At 42.0% G+C, this 20,393-nt stretch overlaps 1 protein-coding gene across 2 annotated transcripts in view; it reads right to left on the reverse strand.

Moving 5' to 3' along the window:
• Positions 1–20,393, reverse strand: part of LOC124718793 (tubulin alpha-3 chain-like) — a 251,477-nt gene that overhangs the window by 126,279 nt on the left and 104,805 nt on the right. For both annotated transcript variants that reach the window (XM_047244401.1, XM_047244400.1), the window contains exon 3: positions 14,943–15,047. In XM_047244401.1, coding sequence (XP_047100357.1) covers positions 14,943–15,047 — 105 coding nt within the window. The remainder of the gene's footprint in view (positions 1–14,942; positions 15,048–20,393) is intronic.

Here is a 20,393-nt window from a genome sequence, read left to right on the forward strand (position 1 = left end):
CATCCTTACTTTTAATATCACCAAAGGTTGTTTGGACTTTTCCGTAAGCTGAGTCAGTCCTTCAGACAATCATTTCTTTTTCGATTTCTTTACATTTTTCATGCAGAAATTTTGTCTTATCTTCCCCGCACTTCCTATTTATTTCATTCCTCAGCGACTTGTATTTCTGTATTCCTGAATTTCCCTGAAAATTTTTGCACGTCCTCCTTTCATCGATAAACTGAAGTATTTCTTCTGTTACCCATATACCTCTGAATTAATGCTCGATACTTTTGGCAATACATCGACGAGAACGACAACGTCTCTATCACAAAACACTGTCGTCATTTAGTTGCGACCATAGTGAGCCGCCTGCAATTGTGATTTCGGGTTGTGCCGCTACTCCAGTGACTGTTTCTGGCTCAACGTGTGCAGCCACGTCACGTGACCTGTAGCGATCCGTGACACAGAGGCCTCGTCATTGTCGTCAAACTGCTGCAACTGTTCAGATGAAATGCCTTTTCCTTCACTCTCGTGGTCTCTTGTGAGCATTCGTGGAACCCGTCTTGAACAAATTTTTTAATATCCAAGACTCTCAATCTCTGCACGCGCACTTCGAACGCTCATCGATAGCTGTAGAACAAGTTGTCGAGTTAATGCGCTAGTGCGCACGAATAATACCGTCGAGCTTTCACCACGTCGGGAACTGTTTCTATAATAGTGCGCTCCGAACATGACCGAACATGACCTGTATCTCTAACGTCGATCAGTTGTAGAATTCTGGAACACGTATTATGTTCGACTATAATGACTTTTCTGGAGACTAGAAATCTACTCTGTAGGGATCAAAACGTGTTTCGAAAAAGACGATCGTGTGAAACCCAGCTCGCGCTGTTCGTCCACGAGACTCAGAGGGCCATAGACACGGGTTCACAGGTAGATGCCATGTTTCTTGACTTCCGCAAGGCGTTTGATACAGTTCCCCACAGTCGTTTAATGAACAAAGTAAGAGTATATGAACTATCAGACCAATTGTGTGATTGGATTGAAGAGTTCCTAGATAACAGGACGCAGCACGTCATTCTCAATGGAGAGAAGTCTTCCGAAGTAAGAGTGATTTCATGTGTGCCGCAGGGGAGTGTCGCAGTATATATAAATGACCTTGTGGATAACAACGGAAGTCCACTGAGGCTTTATGCGGATGATGCTGTAGTATATCGAGAGGTTGTAACAATGGAAAATTGTACAGAAATGCAGGAGGACCTGCAACGAATTGACGCATGGTGCAGGGAATGGCAATTGAATCCCAATGTAGACAAGTGTAATGTGCTGCGAATACATAGAAAGAAAGATCCTTTATCATTTAGCTACAATATAGCAGATCAGCAACTGGAAGCAGTTAATTCCATAAATTATCTGGGAGTAGACGTTAGCCGTGATTCGTCGTCGAGTGATTGAAAATGGAATGACCATATAAAATTAATCGTCGGTAAAGTAGATGCCAGACAGATTCATTGGAAGAATCCCAAGGAAATGCAGTCCGAAAATAAAGGAAGCAGCTTACAGTACACTTGTTCGCCCAGTGCTTGAATATTGCTCACCGGTGTGGGATCCGTACCAGATAGGGTTGATAGAAGAGATAGAGAAGATCCAACGGAGAGCAGCGCGGTTCATTTTGGATCATTTAGTAATCGCGAAAGCGTAAAGCAGATGATAGATAAACTCCAGAGGAAGACTCTGCAATAGAGATGCTCAGCAGCTCGTTACGGCTTTTGTTGAAGTTTCAAGACAGGCAAAACTGTTAAAACCTCAAAGAAACTCAGTTGATTTGCAAATATCACATATCCCATTTGGAAAGACATTCTTTTTCAAGGTGCAAGATGGTGTGCGACCGATGAAGTACGATTTAACTGTATACATGGCATGCAGTTAGTATTAAAAGTATATATAATTTTATTTCTAATAAATTCTGTAAATAAAGAACTAATAATTTGTTCCAAATAGTTTTAATGTATTATACAACACTTTATAGTACTCGAAATATTTTCAAATTCTGCAGAAAATGCAACCTCATGTGCCGCAACAATGAAAACTGTAGAAAACGACAGAGAGTGGTTATGGCGGCCTTTAGTGCACATTCCTTCGCGTGATTCTACAATCAGTCACTAGACTGAAGTAGCGACCGGAAAACATCCTGTCTTCCTAGGTATACCGTACCAGGTCCAACACTTTCCTACACCATGATAGAGTGACGTTATTTTCTGAAGAAGGTACGTACTAAACTATGAACGGCGATCCCCAATGCTACTTTATCACTTAACAGGAAAATGACGAAGCTACTGAAGAATTATGACCGACCAGATAATGTGATAAAGGAACTCCGAAAACATTCTTTTCTGGAGACGGTTGATTACAAAAAGCCAAAAGTCGAATGAAGCGTTCGGAGGAATCGATACTTAGTTCGGTCTTTATGTATAAAAAAAAAAAAAAAAAAAAAAAAAAAAAAAAAAAAAAAAAAAGAGCAGACACCCCTAGTTGAGATTTACATTCTTTCACAATACCGTTTCTTTAAAAGCTGGCTGTCAACAAACTGCTTGGCCAATTTCTGAAGTGCCATTGTTCTAAGAGTAACAGATGACATATTACAACACAACTGTATTGTCAGATCTTTGTTGTTACCGGCCCCACACATGAGTGACTGATCGCATGGAAATTCAAGGCACCGATTCGTGCTTGCAGTATGGCTGTCCGAGTCGTTAGCAGCGATGAGTCGCAGTATGGCTGTGACTCATTTTTCTAGTAGCCTAGTTATTAAGCGTGGATATGCAGTTTGTTTCGTTTCGCTTTGTCCATGTTGTGTAAAAACTTTTAGTTAGAATTTACACTTACTCAGGGACCACGAACCACTCTGAGAAGTAACATGGACGACGGAGTTGCAATTTATATTAAGTGACACAAAATACACCTTCCAGTTTTGCAGTGATAGCATTTTGAAGTCATCAAAGACAGTGCTGCCAAAGCAGAGTTACTAAACACAGCATTATGAAATGCCTTCACAAAAGAAGACGAAGTAAATAATCCAGAATTCGAATCAAGAACAGCTGCCAACATGAATAACGTAGAAGTAAATATCCTCGGAGTAATGAAGCAACTTAAATCAATATAAGCAAGTTTTTTGGTCCAGACTGTATACCAATTAGGTTCCTTTAGGAGTATGCTTATGCATTAGCTCCATACTTAACAATCATACACAACCGTTCGCTCGACGAAAGATCCGTACCCAAAGACTGGAAAGTTGCACAGGTCACGCCAATGTTCAAGAAAGGTACTAAGAGGAATCCACTAAATTCCAGGTCCATATCGTTAACTTGATATAGCAGGATTTTAGAACATTATGAAGTACCTCGAAGAAATCGGTCTATTGACACACAGTCAACATGGGTTTAGAAAACTTCTTTCCTGTGAAATACAACTAGCTCTTTATTCACATGAGGTGTTGAGTGCTATTGACAAGGGATTTCAGATCAATTTCGTATTTTTGGATTTCCGGAAGGCTTTTGACACTGTACCACACAAACGGCTTGTAGTGAAATTGCGTGCTTATCGAATATCGCCTCGGTTATATGACTGGATTTGTGATTTCCTGTCAGAGAGGTTATAGTTCGAAGTAATTGATGGAAAGTCATCGAGTAAAACAGAAGTGATTTATGGCGTTCCCCAAGGTAGTGTTATAGGCCCTTTGCTTTCGTTATCTATATACACGATTTAGGAGACAATCTGGGCAGCCCTCTTAGATTGCTTACAGATGACGCTGTCGTTTATCGACTAATAACGTCATCAGGACATCAAAACAAACTGCAAAATGATATAGAAAAGATATCTGAATGGTGCGAAAAGGTCGGCCGGTGTGGCCGTGCGGTTAAAGGCGCTTCAGTCTGGAACCGCGTGACCGCTATGGTCGCAGGTTCGAATCCTGCCTCGGGCATGGATGTGTATGATGTCCATAGGTTAGTTAGGTTTAATTAGTTCTAAGTTCTAGGCGACTGCTGACCTCAGAAGTTAAGTCGCATAGTGCTCAGAGCCATTTGAACCATTTTTTTGGTGCGAAAAGTGTTAGTTGACCCTAAATAACGAAAAGTGTGAGGTCATCCACATGAGTGCGAAATGGATCTGGTTGAATTCGGTTACACGATAAATCAGTCTAATTTAAAAGCCTCAAATTCAACTAAATACCTAGGTGTTACAATTACGAACAACTTAAATTGGAAGGAACACCTAGAAAATGTTGTGGGGAAGGCTAAACAAAGACTGCGTTTTATTGGGAGGACACTTAGAAAATGTAACAGATCTACTAAGGAGACTGCCTACATTACGACTGTCCATCCTCTTTTAGAATACTGCTGCGCGGTATGGGATTCTTACCAGATAGGACTGACGGAGTACATCGAAAAAGTTCAAAGAAAGACAGCACGTTTTGTATCATAGCGAAATATGGGAGTGAGTGTCACAGAAATGATACAGGATTTGGGCTGGAAATGATTAAAAGAAAGGCGTTTCTCGTTGCGACGGAATCTTCTCACGAAATTCCAACCACCAACTTTCTCCTCCGAATGCGAAAATATTTTGTTGACACCGACCTACATAGGCAGGAACGATCACCACGATAAAATAAGGGAAATCAGAGCTCGTACGGTAAGATATACGTCTTCGTTCTTTCCTCGCGCTCTGCGAGATTGGAATAATAGAGAATTGTGAAGGTGCTTCGATGAACCCTCTGCTAGGCACTTAAATGTGATTTGCAGAGAATCCATGGAGATATAGTTGTAGATGAAGATATCCTAAAGAACTAGAATTGATGAGAAGTGCATAATAACAGACGCGATACAACAGGTTCTATCACGTGATTCTGAGTTATTTACGAAATTGTCACGCACATTATTAAAGTTTTCAAATTCTAAACAGAATGCGATACGTACGCTTATGTTAAGTGGGCATTTTAATTGAAAAGTCCAAAGAAAATCTATTATACAGCTATGCTCAAGTCTCTTGTCATTTTATATAGTCTCACTATTCCTCATACAATTTATAGCCGAACGGTTCAAATGGCTGTAAGCAGTATGGGACTTAACATCTGCGGTCATCAGTCCCCTAGAACTTAGAACTACTACAGCCTAACTAACCTAAGGACATCACACACATCCATGCCAGAGGCAGGATTCGAACCTGCGACAGTAGCAGCAGCGCGGTTCCGGACTGAAGCGCCTAGAACCGCTCGGTCACAGAGGCCGGCTATTTATCGCCGAAGTTACATTAATCAGTAGTGTTGATATTGACGGCTTCTCTATAGACATATTGAGAGTGCAAAAAAAAAAAAGTGGAAATACTTGCAGTTAAACTACAAGGTTAATGAATAAAAGAAACAAATTGGGGCTAATAAACGAGAAACGAATTGTATTAGCACACTGGAAAGATGTACACAACCACTTGGTCTCAGTGAAAAGTGTAATGTATTTTGTAAAGTAATGTACAGTTCCCAACAAAAGAGTTTCAAAATTAGTTTAATGAATTATAGTTTTCCTTTGTTTTAAATTTATTTTCTGCACCTACTCGTCGGTCTACGGAAGTCAACTGCAGCTGCTGCTAAACATAGCAGTTCATTTTCCATAGCAGAACTTCTCCACACCCCGACGTACGTACAGTGATTGAAATTGCGTGTCAGATGACTCCTCTGTGGGACTTCGAGGCTAACGAGTGACTCCAAGCGATAACGCATGGGATGGATCGCTTCGATCAGTCGCTCGTGTATGTGTTGCCTTTCAGAAAAAGCTTACAGACAGAGCTTAGAAGGTAAAGCTTGGAAGTGAGTCTCATAACCAGATTCAGAAATGAACAAATGAGTCAAAAATTATTTTTTAAAACGAGGTATCTTGGCCGTGCAATCTTTTACACTACTGGCCATTAAAATTACTACACCAAGAAGAGATGCAGATGATAAACGGGTATTCATGAACAAATATATTATACTAGAACTGGTGCTAGGATGGGGTGTACAGGTACAGCTGCCGATGCAGCTTCAACACGATACCACAGTTCATCAAGAGTAGTGGCTGGCGTATTGTGACGAGCCAGTTGCTCGGCCACCATTGACCACACGTTTTCAATTGGTGAGACATCTGGAGAATGTGCTGGCCAGGGCAGCAGTCGAACATTTTCTGTATCAAGAAAGGCCCGTACAGGATCTGCAACATGCGGTCGTACATTATCCTGCTGAAATGTAGGGTTTCGCAGGGATCGAATGAAGGGTAGAGCCACGGGTCGTAACACATCTGAAATGTAACGTCCACTGTTCAAAGTGCAGTCAATGTGAACAAGAGGTGACCGAGACGTGTAACCAATGGCACCCCATACCATCACGCCGGGTGATACGCCAGTATGGCGATGACGAATACACGCTTCCAATGTGCGTTCACCGCGATGTCACCAACACGGATGCGACCATCATGATGTTGTAAACAGAACCTGGATTTATCCGAAAAAATGACATTTCACCATTCGTGCACCCAGGTTCGTCGCGCGAGTACACCATCGCAGGAGCTCCTGTCTGTGACGCACCGTCAAGGGTGACCGCAGCCGTGGTCTCCGAGCTGATAGTCCGTGCTGCTGCAAACGTCGTCGAATTGTTCGTGCAGATGGTTGTTGTCTTGCAAACGTCCCCGTCTGTTGACTCAGGGTTCGAGACGTGGCTGCACGATCCGTTTCAGCCGTGCGGGTAAGATGCCTGTCATCTCGACTGCTAGTGATACGAGGCCGTTGGGATCCAACACGGTGTTCCGTATTACCCTCCTGAACCCACAGATTCCATATTTTGCTAACAGTCATTGGATCTCGACCAACGCGAGCAACAATGTCGCGATACGATAAACCGAAATCGCGATAGGCTACAATCCGACCTTTACCAAAGTCGGAAACGTGATGGTACGCATTTCTCCTCCTTACACGCCGGCCAACTGCTGTTTGTGTACGAGAAATCGGTAGGAAACTTTCCTTATATCAGCACGTTGTAGGTGTCGCCACTGGCGCCAAGCTTGTGTGAATGCTCTGAAAAGCTAATCATTTGCATATCAAAGCATCTTCTTCCTGTCGGTTTATTTTGGCGTCTGTAGCACGTTTTTTTCTCTCGTGCAGCAATTTTTATGGCCAGTAGTGTACTTCTCATCAACAAAAACACTTTCGGTTGAAATTGTGAGCCGAGCATGTGACTCATCGAGTTTATATTTGCGGAATGAACCAGAAACCAGGTGAAAATTTTCTGAGTTCGCCTGTCTGACAGGACACACGCTGCACCGGAAAGACGGCCTGTTTAATTCAGTTGTTCTCCGAGTATTCTTGACGAGAGAAAGGAGGAGCTGTTTACGCGGAGGACAATCTCATTTAAATGCATTAAAATACGCGAGTCCCGCCTCAAAGAACGTCTGCGTTTCTAAGTTCTAGAATGAACGGGAACTAAGCTCTTAATTACATTTGCGGTGTAGATTCCCCATCGCGAAATTTACGGACTTTTGACGAAACGCTGTAGAAAGAGAAGCTTAATTTATGCAAGGGGGTTCAATGTAATATAGTTTTGTGAGTGACGGTCCTAGTTTCTGAGTTCTTCTGGAGGGGAAGCGCTACCTATTATCTCGAACCTCCTCTCAACTCGTGAGCAACAAAAGAAAACTGCAACCGGAACGCCTGTAGCATGGAAGACGCTTCTCCTTGTCGTGAGAGTAGCTGTTTAATATTTTTTCGATAATTACGTGCACATCTGATCAGCTGGAAGGAGTGGTTTAGAATGCATTTTGAAATTTTTCTGTTGTTGTTGTTATTGTGGTCTTCAGTCCTGAGACTGGTTTGGTGCAGCTCTCCATACTATTCTATTCTGTACAAGCTGTTTCATCTCCCAGCACGTACTGCAGCCTACATCCTTCTGAATCTGCTTAGCTTATTCATCTCTTGGTCTCCCTCTACGATTTTTACCCTCCACGCTGCCCTCCAATACTGGTGATCCCTTGATGCCTCAGAACATGTCCTACCAACCGATCCCTTCTTCTAGTCAAGTTGTGCCACAAATTTCTCTTCTCTCTAATTATATTCAAAACCTCCTCATTAGTTATGTGATCTACCCATCTAATCTTCAGCATTCTTCTGTAGCACCACATTTCGAAAGCTTCAATTCTCTTCTTTTCCGAACTATTTATCGCCCATGTTTCACTTCTATACATGGCTACACACCATACAAATACTCTCAGAAACGACTTCAAAAAATGGTTCAAATGGCTCTGAGCACTATGGGACTTAACATCAGTGGTCATCAGTCCCCTAGAACTTAGAACTACTTAAACCTAACTAACCTAAGGACATCACACACATCCATGCCCGAGGCAGGATTCGAACCTGCGACCGGAGCGGTCACGCGGTTCCAGACTGAAGCGCCTGTAACCGTACGGCCACACCGGCCGGCAGAAACGACTTCCTGTCACTTAAATCTATACTCGATGTTAACAAATTTCTCTTCTTCAAAGCTTTCCTTGCCATTGCCAGTCTACATTTTATATCCTCTCTACTTCGACCATCATCAGTTATTTTGCTCCCCAAATGGCAAAACTCCTTTACTAGTTTAAGCGTCTCATTCCGTTATCTAATTCCCTCAGCATCACCCGAGTTAACTCGACTACATTCCATTATTCTCGTTTTGCTTTTGTTGATGTTCGTCTTATAGCCTCCTTTCAAGACACTGTCAATTCCGTTCAACCGCTCTTCCAAGTCCTTCGCTGTCTCTGACAGAATTACAATGTCATCGACGAACCTCAAACTTTTTATTTCTTCTCCATGGATTTTAATACCTACTCCGAATTTTTCTTCTGTTTCCTTTACTGCTTTCTCAATACACAGATTGAATAACATCGGGGAGAGGCTACAACGCTGACTCACTCCCTTCCCAACCACTGCTTCCCATTCATGTCCCTTGACTCTTATAACTGTCATCTGGTTTCTGTAGAAATAGAAATTTTTCTAGTGAACTGACTTTCTAGAAAACTTTCACGCTTGCTGCCGGTTGTCGTTAACTGCACTCCACAGCATGAGCTCTGTTCAAAAAATTCCGTAACTTTATCTACAAAATTTTTCCACGCTTACGTTTTACATATTGTGCATGGTCTCCTTCTAAATACTGTCCTCCACAATTGACACATCCCTCCCAACGGCGTTTCCACTTCCGGAAGCAGTCTTGCTGGATTGTGCGAAGTAGCGTCTGCGAATTTTCCTTTCATCTCGTCTATCGCTGTAATTCTTCGTCTGTTGACCAGGGTTTTCAACTTTGGAAATAATAATTAAAAAAAAAATCCCACAAGGGCCTCGTCTGGAGAGTGCTTAGGATGAGGCAGCACAGTGATTTCGTTTGTCTGTCCAATAGTCACGCACCAACACGAATGAATGTACGGGTGTGTTATCGTGATGCAATGGCCATGAATTGTCTCGCCACATTCCAGACCGTTTCCTCTTCGCATTTTCTCGCATTCCTCGCATCACCTCCCGATAGTACCATCGGTTAACAGTTTGTGCGATAATAATTAAAGAAGCTAGAAACTGCGAAATACGAGGGCTACCCACAAAGTACATTACGTTTTGGAATTAAAAATAAATAAAGTATTGGAAATTTTTTTTATTATTTACAGATGAAAGCCACACTTAAATACTACTTTTCTACATAGTTGCCATTTAAATTAAGGCACTTATCGTAGCGATGGACGAGTTTGGAAATTCCTTCGTCGTAAAATTCGGCCGCCTGCGCCTTCAACCACGTGGTTACCTCTTCTTGAAGCTGTGCGTCGTCATCAAAACGCTGCATAGCCAACCACTTCTTCATTGCTGAGAATAAGTGGAAGTCGCTCGGTGCCAGGTCGGGACTGTACGGCGGATGAGGAAACAACTCCCACTTAAAAGATTCGAGAACTTCACGAGTGGCATTTGCCGTGTGGGCCCGGGCGTTGTCGTGAATCAGCAAGATCTTTGAGCCCAAGTTTCCCCTGCGCTTGTTTTGTATTGCTCTTCTGAGGTTGTGCAGAGTTTGGCAATACCTTTGAGAGTTTATTGTAGTGCCTCTTTCCAGTAAATCCACAAAAATCACCCCTTTTCTGTCCCAAAAGAAGAGGTAACCACGTGGTTGAAGGCGCAGGCGACTGAATTTTACGACGAAGGAATTTCCAAGCTCGTCCATCGCTACGATAAGTGCCTTAATTTAAATGGCAACTATGTTGAAAAGTAGTATTTAAGTGTGGCTTTCATCTGTATATAATAAAAAAAATTCCAATACTTTATTTTATTTAATTCCAAAACGTAATGTACTTTGTGGATAGCCCTCGTACCTTGCTAGCGTTGTTTTTACACAAGTGAGAGGGTGTGCACCGTCTAAGAACGCTGGAACGAACCCTGTACTCGCCTTTTCTAACCAAGTAAGTCTTCTACCGTCGAACATTTTATCTCCAACGCATGTTCAGTGAAGCTTGATAATTTTCCGACTATTGTTAAAGAATATTACAGAGATTTCAGTGGTTTCTCAACACCTCTAACACTAATCCACGTCACTCGTATTTGTAGCGGTTTGACATGTCAGCTAAGTACTTTGTGAGTATTTCCCTGTAAAGGTGTTACTTCGCAGTCGGGTCCATTTGGGACCTCACTAGACGTAGTGTTTCTGCTACGCTCCTCTTGGGAAGTCTAATCTAACTTTGCGATAAACGTTGCGCATGTTGTCCAAAATTTTCCTGTTCTCAACCAACTCTCACAGCACACTATGATGTTGGGCGAGGGAGATGGTAGAGGGGGGGGAGCGGGAAGAGGCGCCAGAAGTGAGTTATGCGACACCTCTGCGACTACTCGGCCAGCTAACAACCAATATTGTTTCTTGAGACTCTCACTCTTCGCATTTCTTATCTGCTGTGCTCCAGTAATTATTTTATCCAGTGCTGGTTTATCTTCTTGAAGTTTTGGAATTTTCTCCAACCTAAAAGGAACAACCATGTACATTCCATATTCAAGGTGTTTGTTTTAACGTAAGACACCTAAATATTTCGAAAACTACGCATCGCACGAAAAAATGGTCTAGGTGGCAAGTTAATATTAGTAAAGGGGAAATCTGTCCGTGCTGCAACTGGCCACCTCCCGGCCTACCTCGTGCGTGGGCGGAGTCAACTTTGTATTTTCAAATGGGACCCCCCAACCCCCACCCCCCGGTTTTATTGCATATTCGGGTTCTACGCCAAAAATTAGGATACGGTTTATGCAAACCACTGTTTTCAATTCGGCAAATATCAAGTGTGACTGTTTTGGCATTAGCCGAGCGGTCTAAGGCGCTGCAGTCGTGGACTGTGCGGCTGGTCCCGGCGGATGTTCGGAGCCTCCCTCGGGCATGGGTGTGTGTGTTCGTCCTTAGGATAATTTAAGTTAAGTAGTGTGTAAGCTTAGGGACTGATGACCTTAGCAGTTAAGTCCCATAAGATTTCACACACATTTGAACATTTATGACAGTTTTGGCAATTAAGAAGGGACACATTTCAATCTACATTTCTTTTACGATATAAATGTAAACCTTTGTATTCAAATGGTTCAAATGGCTCTAAGCACTATGGGACTTAACATCTGAGGCCATCAGACCCCTAGAACTTAGAACTACTTAAACCTAACTAGCCTAAGGACATCACACACATCCATGACCGAGGCAGAATTCTAACCTGTGACCGTAAAAGCAGCGCGGTTCCGGACTGAAGCGCCTAGAACCGCTCGGCCACAGCGGCCGGCAAACCTTTGTGTTCTAAGGTTGATATTTACGTTCGAAATTTAGTTTAATGTGGCGAATTTGATTATACAGTAGAATAATGTTAGGCCTTTTAATGTCTGGTTAGAAACTACGTTTAGCGTGATACGGTAGCAACGACGTGGATGTAATAGTTATGTGTTTCCACCAGGGTGCTTGATGTCGGTGAGTCTCTTGCCTCTGACCATAATTGTAATTCACAATGCTTCTTTAAACCGTATATACATGCATTTCACTCACGAACGAATAAATGTATCGAAATGGAAGACCGTCAGCTTGAGCATTTGCTGTTAGTTACAGTTACGATGAGAAGCAAGGGGACTCACCAATATCAAACATCCCAATACGAACAGAAAACTATTACATCCACGTGGTTGTTCCCGGATCACGCTAAACGTAGTTTCTAACCAAAACTTGAAACGGCTAACTATATTGTACTGCACAATCAAATTTGCAACACTAAGGATTACACTTACATGAAATGTAAATGAAATGTAGAACCAATTGCACCTGTTATTTAAGGTAAAAACAGGCACACTTGATATTTGTCGATCACAGGGCCATCTATTACGAATGGAAAATACTCGTTTGAATAAACCGTAATAAATTTTTGCTCAGAATCTCGATATGCAATAAAAATGGGTGATATTCTTTTGAAAATAGAATGTTGGTTGGTTGTTTCGGGGAAGGAGACCAGACAGCGAGGTCATCGGTCTCATCGGATTAGGGAAGGACTGGGAAGGAAGTCGGCCGTGCCCTTTGAAAGGAACCATCCCGGAATTTGCCTGGAGCAATTTAGGGAAATCACGGAAAGCCTAAATCAGGATGGCCGGACGCGGGATTGAACCGTCGTCCTCCCGAATGCGAGTCCAGTGTCTAACCACTGCGCCACCTCGCTCGGTATATAGAAAGTTGACTTCACCCGTGCAGGTGGGGTGGTCAGGGGGTCGGCAGTTGTAGCACAGACAAATGTCCTCTTTAATAATATTAACTTATTACAAAGAAATTTCTTTTTCATGCGATTCGTCGTTTTTGAGATATTTAGTTGTCTCGAGTTAAAGAAACACCTACCGGTGTGACATGTATCAGACAGAAACTGCCTGTTGGTATTCGTCTCGGGATCATCGGAAGGCGTCTGTTTAACGATTTGTGTGACATTTCGCCAGCGTGAGAGTCTGGCTTTGTCAAAGATTCACTCTCCATTGCTGGCGGCAATGGGGAGAGGAGACGGGTGAATATTTGACAATGCCAGCCACTCGAGCTCGCGAAACGTCACACAAATAGTTAAACTGCGCTTGCCGAAGACCCTGAGACGAACAGCAACAGGCAACAAGTCACCAAGCGGCCCCGAAAGCCTCGACAATTTTGTGTGAGACAGGAAATCTGGAATTTCCAGGCATTCACAAAATAAAATAAAAGACGGAATCATTAGACACTACTCCTATAATTAATCAGGATTTTTGCACTCATAGATGTACACCGTTGGCCATTAAATTCGCAATACTACGAAGACAGTGTAGAATCAAGGAGCTTCCAGTTATCGAGCTATTTCAGATGGTTTTCAGTTCCCTTCTCCGGTATTTCTTTGTCTCCCACATTCGCATTATTGCGTATGTAACCTCCCAACAGTTTATTTCCGTAACTTCGGAATAAAAATCTGACGAACCTCCCAATGAAAATGTGACTCACATACATAACATTTCAATAATTAACTGACTGTGAATGTAAACTGGAAAATCTAGACGTCAGCAATGCTGCATCATGGCCCTGAAAAGTCATTCTGAATAAATATAAGATTCTTAGGTCAATTATGTCACCGGATAACGCGTATATATCTGCTCCTATAAGAAATTTTTCTGGCACAGCCCAGATGCAATGCTGGCCACTAGATTTGGTTATGTATGAAAAACAACTGATTTTTCTTTATGATAATTGGCATGACTATGGATGGGAGAAATCAGTAAAAACTTTAAATTCAGATGAATTACTGTCAAAATTTATCTTTATAAGAAAGATTATTATTGAAAAATATTTACAAGTGACTTTGATATAACAATGGTACAAAATGAGTTGTTGCAAATTACATAAGCGCGCGGCAATAAATAATAATAATTTTTGTTTTTACCTTATACTACACATCGCTCAGACACCGCCATCGTTCTCCAGGACCGGCCTTCCTAATTCCATACAGGACACAAGTGCTCTCTGTGAGCTACACAACTAGACAACTGCTCTCTACGAGCGACCTGACCCAACCTGAACTTTGAGGTTCGCCGATGACATTGTAATTCTGTCAGAGACAGCAAAGGACTTGGAAGAGCAGCTGACCGGAATGGACAGTGTCTTGAAAAGAGGATATAAGATGAACATCAACACAAGCAAAACGAGGATAATGGATTGTAGTCGAATTAAATCGGGTGATGCTGCGGGGATTAGATTAGGAAATGAGACACTTAAAGTAGTAAAGGAGTTTTGCTATTTGGGGAACAAAATAACTGATGATGTTCGAAGTAGAGAGGATATTAAATGTAGACTGGCAATGGCAAGGAAAGCGTTTCTGAAGAAGAGAAATTTGTTAACATCGAGTATAGATTTAAGTGTCACAAAATCGTTTCTGAAAGTATTTGTATGGAGTGTAGCCATGTATGGAAGTGAAACGTGGACGATAAAAATTTAGACAAGAAGAGAATAGAAGCTTTCGGAATGTGATGCGACAAACAAATGCTGAAGATTAGATTGGTAGATCGCATAAGTAATGAGGAGGTATTGAATGGAATTGGGGAGAAGAGAAGTTTGTGGCACAACTTGACTAGAAGAAGGGATCGGTTAGTACGCCATATTCTGAGGCATCAAGGGATCACCAATTTAGTACTAGAGGGTAAAAATCGTAGAGGGAGACCAAGGGATGAATACACTAAGCAGATTCAGAGGGATGTAGGTTGCAGTAGGTACCGGGAGATGAAGAAGCTTGCACAGGATAGAGTAGCATGGAGAGCTGCATCAAACCAGTCTCTGGACTGAAGACCACAACAACAACAACATGCTGATAACTTTTTGTATGAGACGTCACTTTTACTTTAATAACCTCGTGTAAATGAATGGCAGTAGATACCTATAGTGTAGTAGCCTCTAGCGTAGTTATTGGCGGCGTCTTCTTTCCCCGTGATCAGCTGCTCAGGGTGGAAGAGGTTCCTGTACGTTCCAGTCCGCACCTCGTCTGCAACACAAAGCACACAGTTAATGTAATTCCGTGGTGATCCTGAAAATGGGCAAATTTGATAGTAAGTTCACTACTGGTTCTCAAGTGTCTCGTAATGCATTGTGTACAATCAACAGCCGGCCGGGGTGGCCGAGCGGTTCTAGGCGCTACAGTCTGGAACCGCGCGACCGCTACGGTCACAGGTTCGAATCCTGCCTCGGGCATGGATGTGTGTGGTGTCCTTAGGTTAGTTAGGTTTACGTAGTTGTAAGTTCTAGGGGACTGATAACCTTAGAAGTTAAGTCCCATAGCGCCATTTGAACCATTTTTTTTTATTACAATCAATAAGCAACTGCATGCATGTGTAATAGGTACTTGCTTCAAGTAAGTCTAGGCTGTATATTAGGCTCACTGCTCCAGATTCTGGAAGTATGAACGACACCTGATCCTCCTCCTGATAAACACTCGACTGGACCAGTAACGCACTTCAGCTGCTATTTGTTTTCTTCCACTTTGTGTTGTTGCTTGCCAGGGTTACGCTTTACTAGCTTATGAGACTGTGACTTCTTCAGATACATGGAGTAACAGGTAACTATACTACTATGTATTATACACTGATGGTCATTAATTAAGGATAATGCTGATACATGGTGAAACAACGATCTGGTGGGTGGTTTGCGGTTTTAAATCACCATGCGATGCATCTGACCTGCGGTCGTCACACGGTGGCGCTGGCAGCAGTCCACATACGCAGAGGTGAGTTGGTGCATGTCAGAGGACGGTGCAGCGAGTAAGTGTGCAGACGTTTTCAGACGTGCTAATGGTGACTGTGTTGAAAATGGCTCAAAGAACACATATTGATGACGTTATGAGGGCTAGAATACTAGGGCGACTGGAGGCTGGTCAAGCACAGCAGGTCGTAGCACGGGCCCTCCGTGTGCCACAAAGTGTGATCTCAAGATTATGGCAACGATTCCAGCAGACAGCAAACGTGTACACGCACCACAGTATGTCACGGCCAAGTGTACAGCAGCACAATAAGACCGATATCTCACCATCAGTGCCCGCAGACGGCCACGGAGTATTGCAGGTAGCCTTGATCGGGACCTTACTGCAGCCACTGGAACAGTTGTCTCCAGAAACACACTCTACAGACGACTGAACAGACATGGTTTATTCGCCCGGAGACCTGCAAGGTGCATTCCACTAACCCCTCGTCACAGGAGAGCCCGTAAAGCCTGAGGTCAAGAACACAGTATATGATCATTGGAACAGTGGTCCCATGTTATGTTCACGGACGAGTCCAGGTATTGTCTGAACAGTGATTCTCGCCGGGTTTTCATCTGGCGTGAACCAGGAACCAGATACCAACCCCTTAATGTCCAAGAAAGGGACCTGTATGGAGGTAATGATTTGATGGTGTGGGGTGGGATTATGATCGGTGCACATACACCCCTGCATGTCTTTGACAGAGGAACTGTAACAGCTCAGGTGTATCGGGACGTCATTTTGCACCAGTATGTCCGCCTTTTCAGGGGTGCAGTGGGTCCCACCTTCCTCCTGATGGATGATAACGCACGGCCCCACCGAGCTGCCATCATGGAGGAGTACTTTGAAACAGAAGATATCAGGAGTGGCCTGCCTGTTCTCCAGACCTGAACCCCATCGAGCACGTCTGCGGTACTCTCGGTCGACGTATCGCTGCACGTCTTCAGACTTCTAGGACACTTCAGGAGCTCCGACAAACACTGGTGCAAGAATGGGAGGCTATACCCCAGCAGCTGCTCGACCACCTGATCCAGAGTATGCCAACCCGTTGTGCGGCCTGTGTACGTGTGCATGGTGATCATAGCCCATATTGATGTCGGGGTACATGCGCAGGAAACAGTAGCGTTTTGTAGCACATATGTTTCTGAACGTTTTCCTCAACTTATAACCAATATGGTGGACTTACAGACCTGTGTTGTGTGTGTTCCCCATGTGCCAATGCTATTAGCGCCAGTTTTGTGTAGTGCCACGTTGTGTGGCAACACATTCTGCAGTTATCCTTAATTTATGAGCATGAGTGTATATGTATGGAAATCTTGTTTACTCGTCTTTAAAACTGTATAATGACATTACATGACTTTTTCAGATATCTGGACTAACTGGTAACTACTCTGTATTATATATGCCTGGAAATTTAAAACTGTTTAATTACATTACATGACTTTTTTAGATATCTCAAATAACTGGGACCTGAACTATCGTGTATTCTATGTCTCTGGAAATTCTGTTTGTTCGTCTTTAAAACTGTATAATTACATTTGCAGAATTTTTAGTGGTTTGTAGGTAGCCAATAGCTGAAAAAATAGAAGTAGGAGGTTTGCAATAATACCCATGTGGGCCATGTTTAATATATTTATTGCTAGACTAAGAGCGACTCGTTTTCTGTACCCAGAATCACGCCGCACTGTTCCTCTGCTATGATGAAGTCTGGCTTACGTGGAAGTCTGCACCTGTGAATACCCTTCTGACGGAGAAAATGGAATCGATGAAAGCGCTATTGGTTAACAGCAAAGGGACGCGCCAATGGCAAAACAAAACTTCTGAACGTAAAGAAACAAACTGCTTGGAAGACCAACCAAGTGCCCCCAGAAAAAGAAAATATCCTTAGGAACGGTGGCACTGGAAAATCCGTCTTGATGTATAGGGAATATGTTCAAGAAGAATATGTAGACTCATGATCTGAGGAAGCTGGAATCTTTTATGATATATAGCGTAACATTTGAAAATTACACTACCAATTTAACTGGAATTTTCATACTTCATTTTAAATTTGTCTGGCTTTCTAACATTGTTCTATTTGTAAATGTCAACAGAAATTTTTTTATTTATTTTATGGTCTACACTCGAGCACGTTGGTCAATATTATGAACTAGGTTCTCCCGTTTTTTGTTGACCCAATACTTTTTCACTCTTTGTGGTCGTGCCCTTCACTCCTCATCCGAAATCACCCTTTTCATTCTCTGTTTGTAGGTTTTTATAGGTAGTGTGATATGTTTGTCCTGAAGTATCTTGAGTGCGTCTGTCTTGTCTTCGAAATCCTCCATCGTAATCTGTAATTTGATCATGTCCTCCTTTATCTCTGCGATACGTCTAATGGCACTCTTACTGTTGCATAACTTCTTAATTATTCTCCTGCTACTTCTGTGTTCTGTTGTCCTCTTCAAATGTCGTAGGAAAGAGATCCGTTTCTTTTTCATTGTACTTGTCACTGGCTCTACTTCTTTGTAAATTGTTTCATTTGAAGCTATTCTCAAAACTCCGTCTTTTTGGTATTTTTTATTTATACATGTTCTGAGTATCCTTCTTTCTATTTTGAGCAATCTGTCTATTGTTACAGTGTTGGTTGTTTTTGATATAGTTTCGCTAGCATATTTTATTTACGGCTGTGTGACTATTTTGTAGTGTTTCAGCTATGTGGCTATTGATAGAGACATTTTTTGTTATATGTGTTCTTCGTAACATGATGTGTTTTAATCAATTTCTTTATTTTACTCTACCATGATTTCTCATTCAGGTTGTATGTTTTATTTCTTTCAAGTATGTAAACTTTTCAACAATTTTTGTGTCGTATTCTCGAATTCTAATTTTGTTTGCAGTGGTGGTTCCGTAGGCATTATTTCTCTTTTTCCAAAAAGGTCAATACAATGGGCTATTTCCTGTAGTAATGGTATATGTTGTTTGGCTTCTTGAATGTTGACAGTTTTTATTCATAAATACTACGACTTTTTTTAGTAAAATGTCATATGCAGTTGGAGCACTTTGTTACAACAATATAACAACATTTAATCTGATGACGCCTTTTGTTTTCTACTTCTATAATAATTTTGTACAATGGGCCTTTTAAGTACACCCACAGGACTTTATTTAGGACAGATGGTTTTAATAAGGTATTTACTATCAAAAACAGTCTTGATCACAAATTATTTATTACGGTGACCGGTTTCGACCACAAGTGTGGTCATCTTCAGACCAATGAGTAAGAATCTCCTTCTGGTGGTAAATCACTACTGTGAGAAACAGTATATTGGCGAAACCGGCCGTAACTTTCTAACGCGTTTTAAGGAACATACTGCTGGTACTGCACATACCAAATCAATATTTGGTCAACATCTAGATGGATACGATAATTCTGAGGGTTGCATTTCTAAAAATTTGAAAATATTACATACTGTGCCAAAAGGACTACTGCTAAATACTTTAGAAGAAATTGAAATTTGTTCACTTTACAAAAGTAAACTGTTAACTGTTTTAAATGAGCAACTTGAATTCAAAGACAAACATTTCTTTGAGCTTTTTGACGCTTTAGAATGTTCACTCTTCTGCCCCTCGTTTTTTAAAATTGTTAAGACCCTTATGAAATATTTTAATTTTATTTGTAATTTTATTTTGCCAAATATTTTATGGTTCAAATGGCTCAGAGCACTATGGGACTTAACATCTGAGGTCATGAGTCCCCTAGAACTTAGAACTACTCGAACCTAATCAACCTAAGGACATCACACACATCCATACCCAAGGCAGGATTCGAATCTGCGACCGTAGCGGTCCCGTGGTTCCAGACTGATGCGCCTAGAACCGCTCGGCACTGAGGCCGGTTACTATTTTATGACTGACTATCTGTTTCAAGATTTTTTTTGTTTTGTTTTTGCAGTAGGCTTCTTTGTAACAAAGTTGTTGTGAGTTGTGATTTACCACCAGAAGGAGGTTCTTACTCTTTGGTTTGAAGATGACCACAGTTGTGCTCGAAAGTGGTCAATGGAATAAATAATTTGTGATCAAAACTGTTTTTGATAGTAAATATTTGTAACAACATTGATCACTGTTCACTCCCATAATATATTCAAAAGTTTTAATAAGGCCCACTTGATGACTAACGTTTGATTATACTGTAAGGAAAACCAAAATTTCAAGAGAAAGAGCTTCTCAAATTCAACAAGTCTGGCACTTACGCAAGCAATTAGTCAGCTTGGGACTGACTAATAGAGTTGTTGGAGGTCCTCTTTAGGGATACGTAAGTCCAGGATGGTTCGCCATGAAGGGCAACAGAACTGAGCGTAGAATATCGTCGACGTACCACTGTGCTATCAGGGTGCTGCGGATGACAAGCAAAGGGGATGTGTTATGAAATGAAATGACACCAAAGCATTACGAAGACAGCGTAGAATCTGCAGGCAGCTGGCCTTGCGCTATCGAGCTATTTGAGATTCAGTTCCCTTCTCTGTTATTTCAATGTCTCCCACACTCACATTCTTACGTACTATTGCATACAACACTCCTAGTTGTCGGGCCATATGGTATCCCACCGCTGTCAGGGTC

The sequence above is a fragment of the Schistocerca piceifrons genome, chromosome 10, assembly GCF_021461385.2.
Source record: "Schistocerca piceifrons isolate TAMUIC-IGC-003096 chromosome 10, iqSchPice1.1, whole genome shotgun sequence".
In the NCBI taxonomy this organism is placed as follows: Eukaryota; Metazoa; Arthropoda; class Insecta; order Orthoptera; family Acrididae; genus Schistocerca; species Schistocerca piceifrons.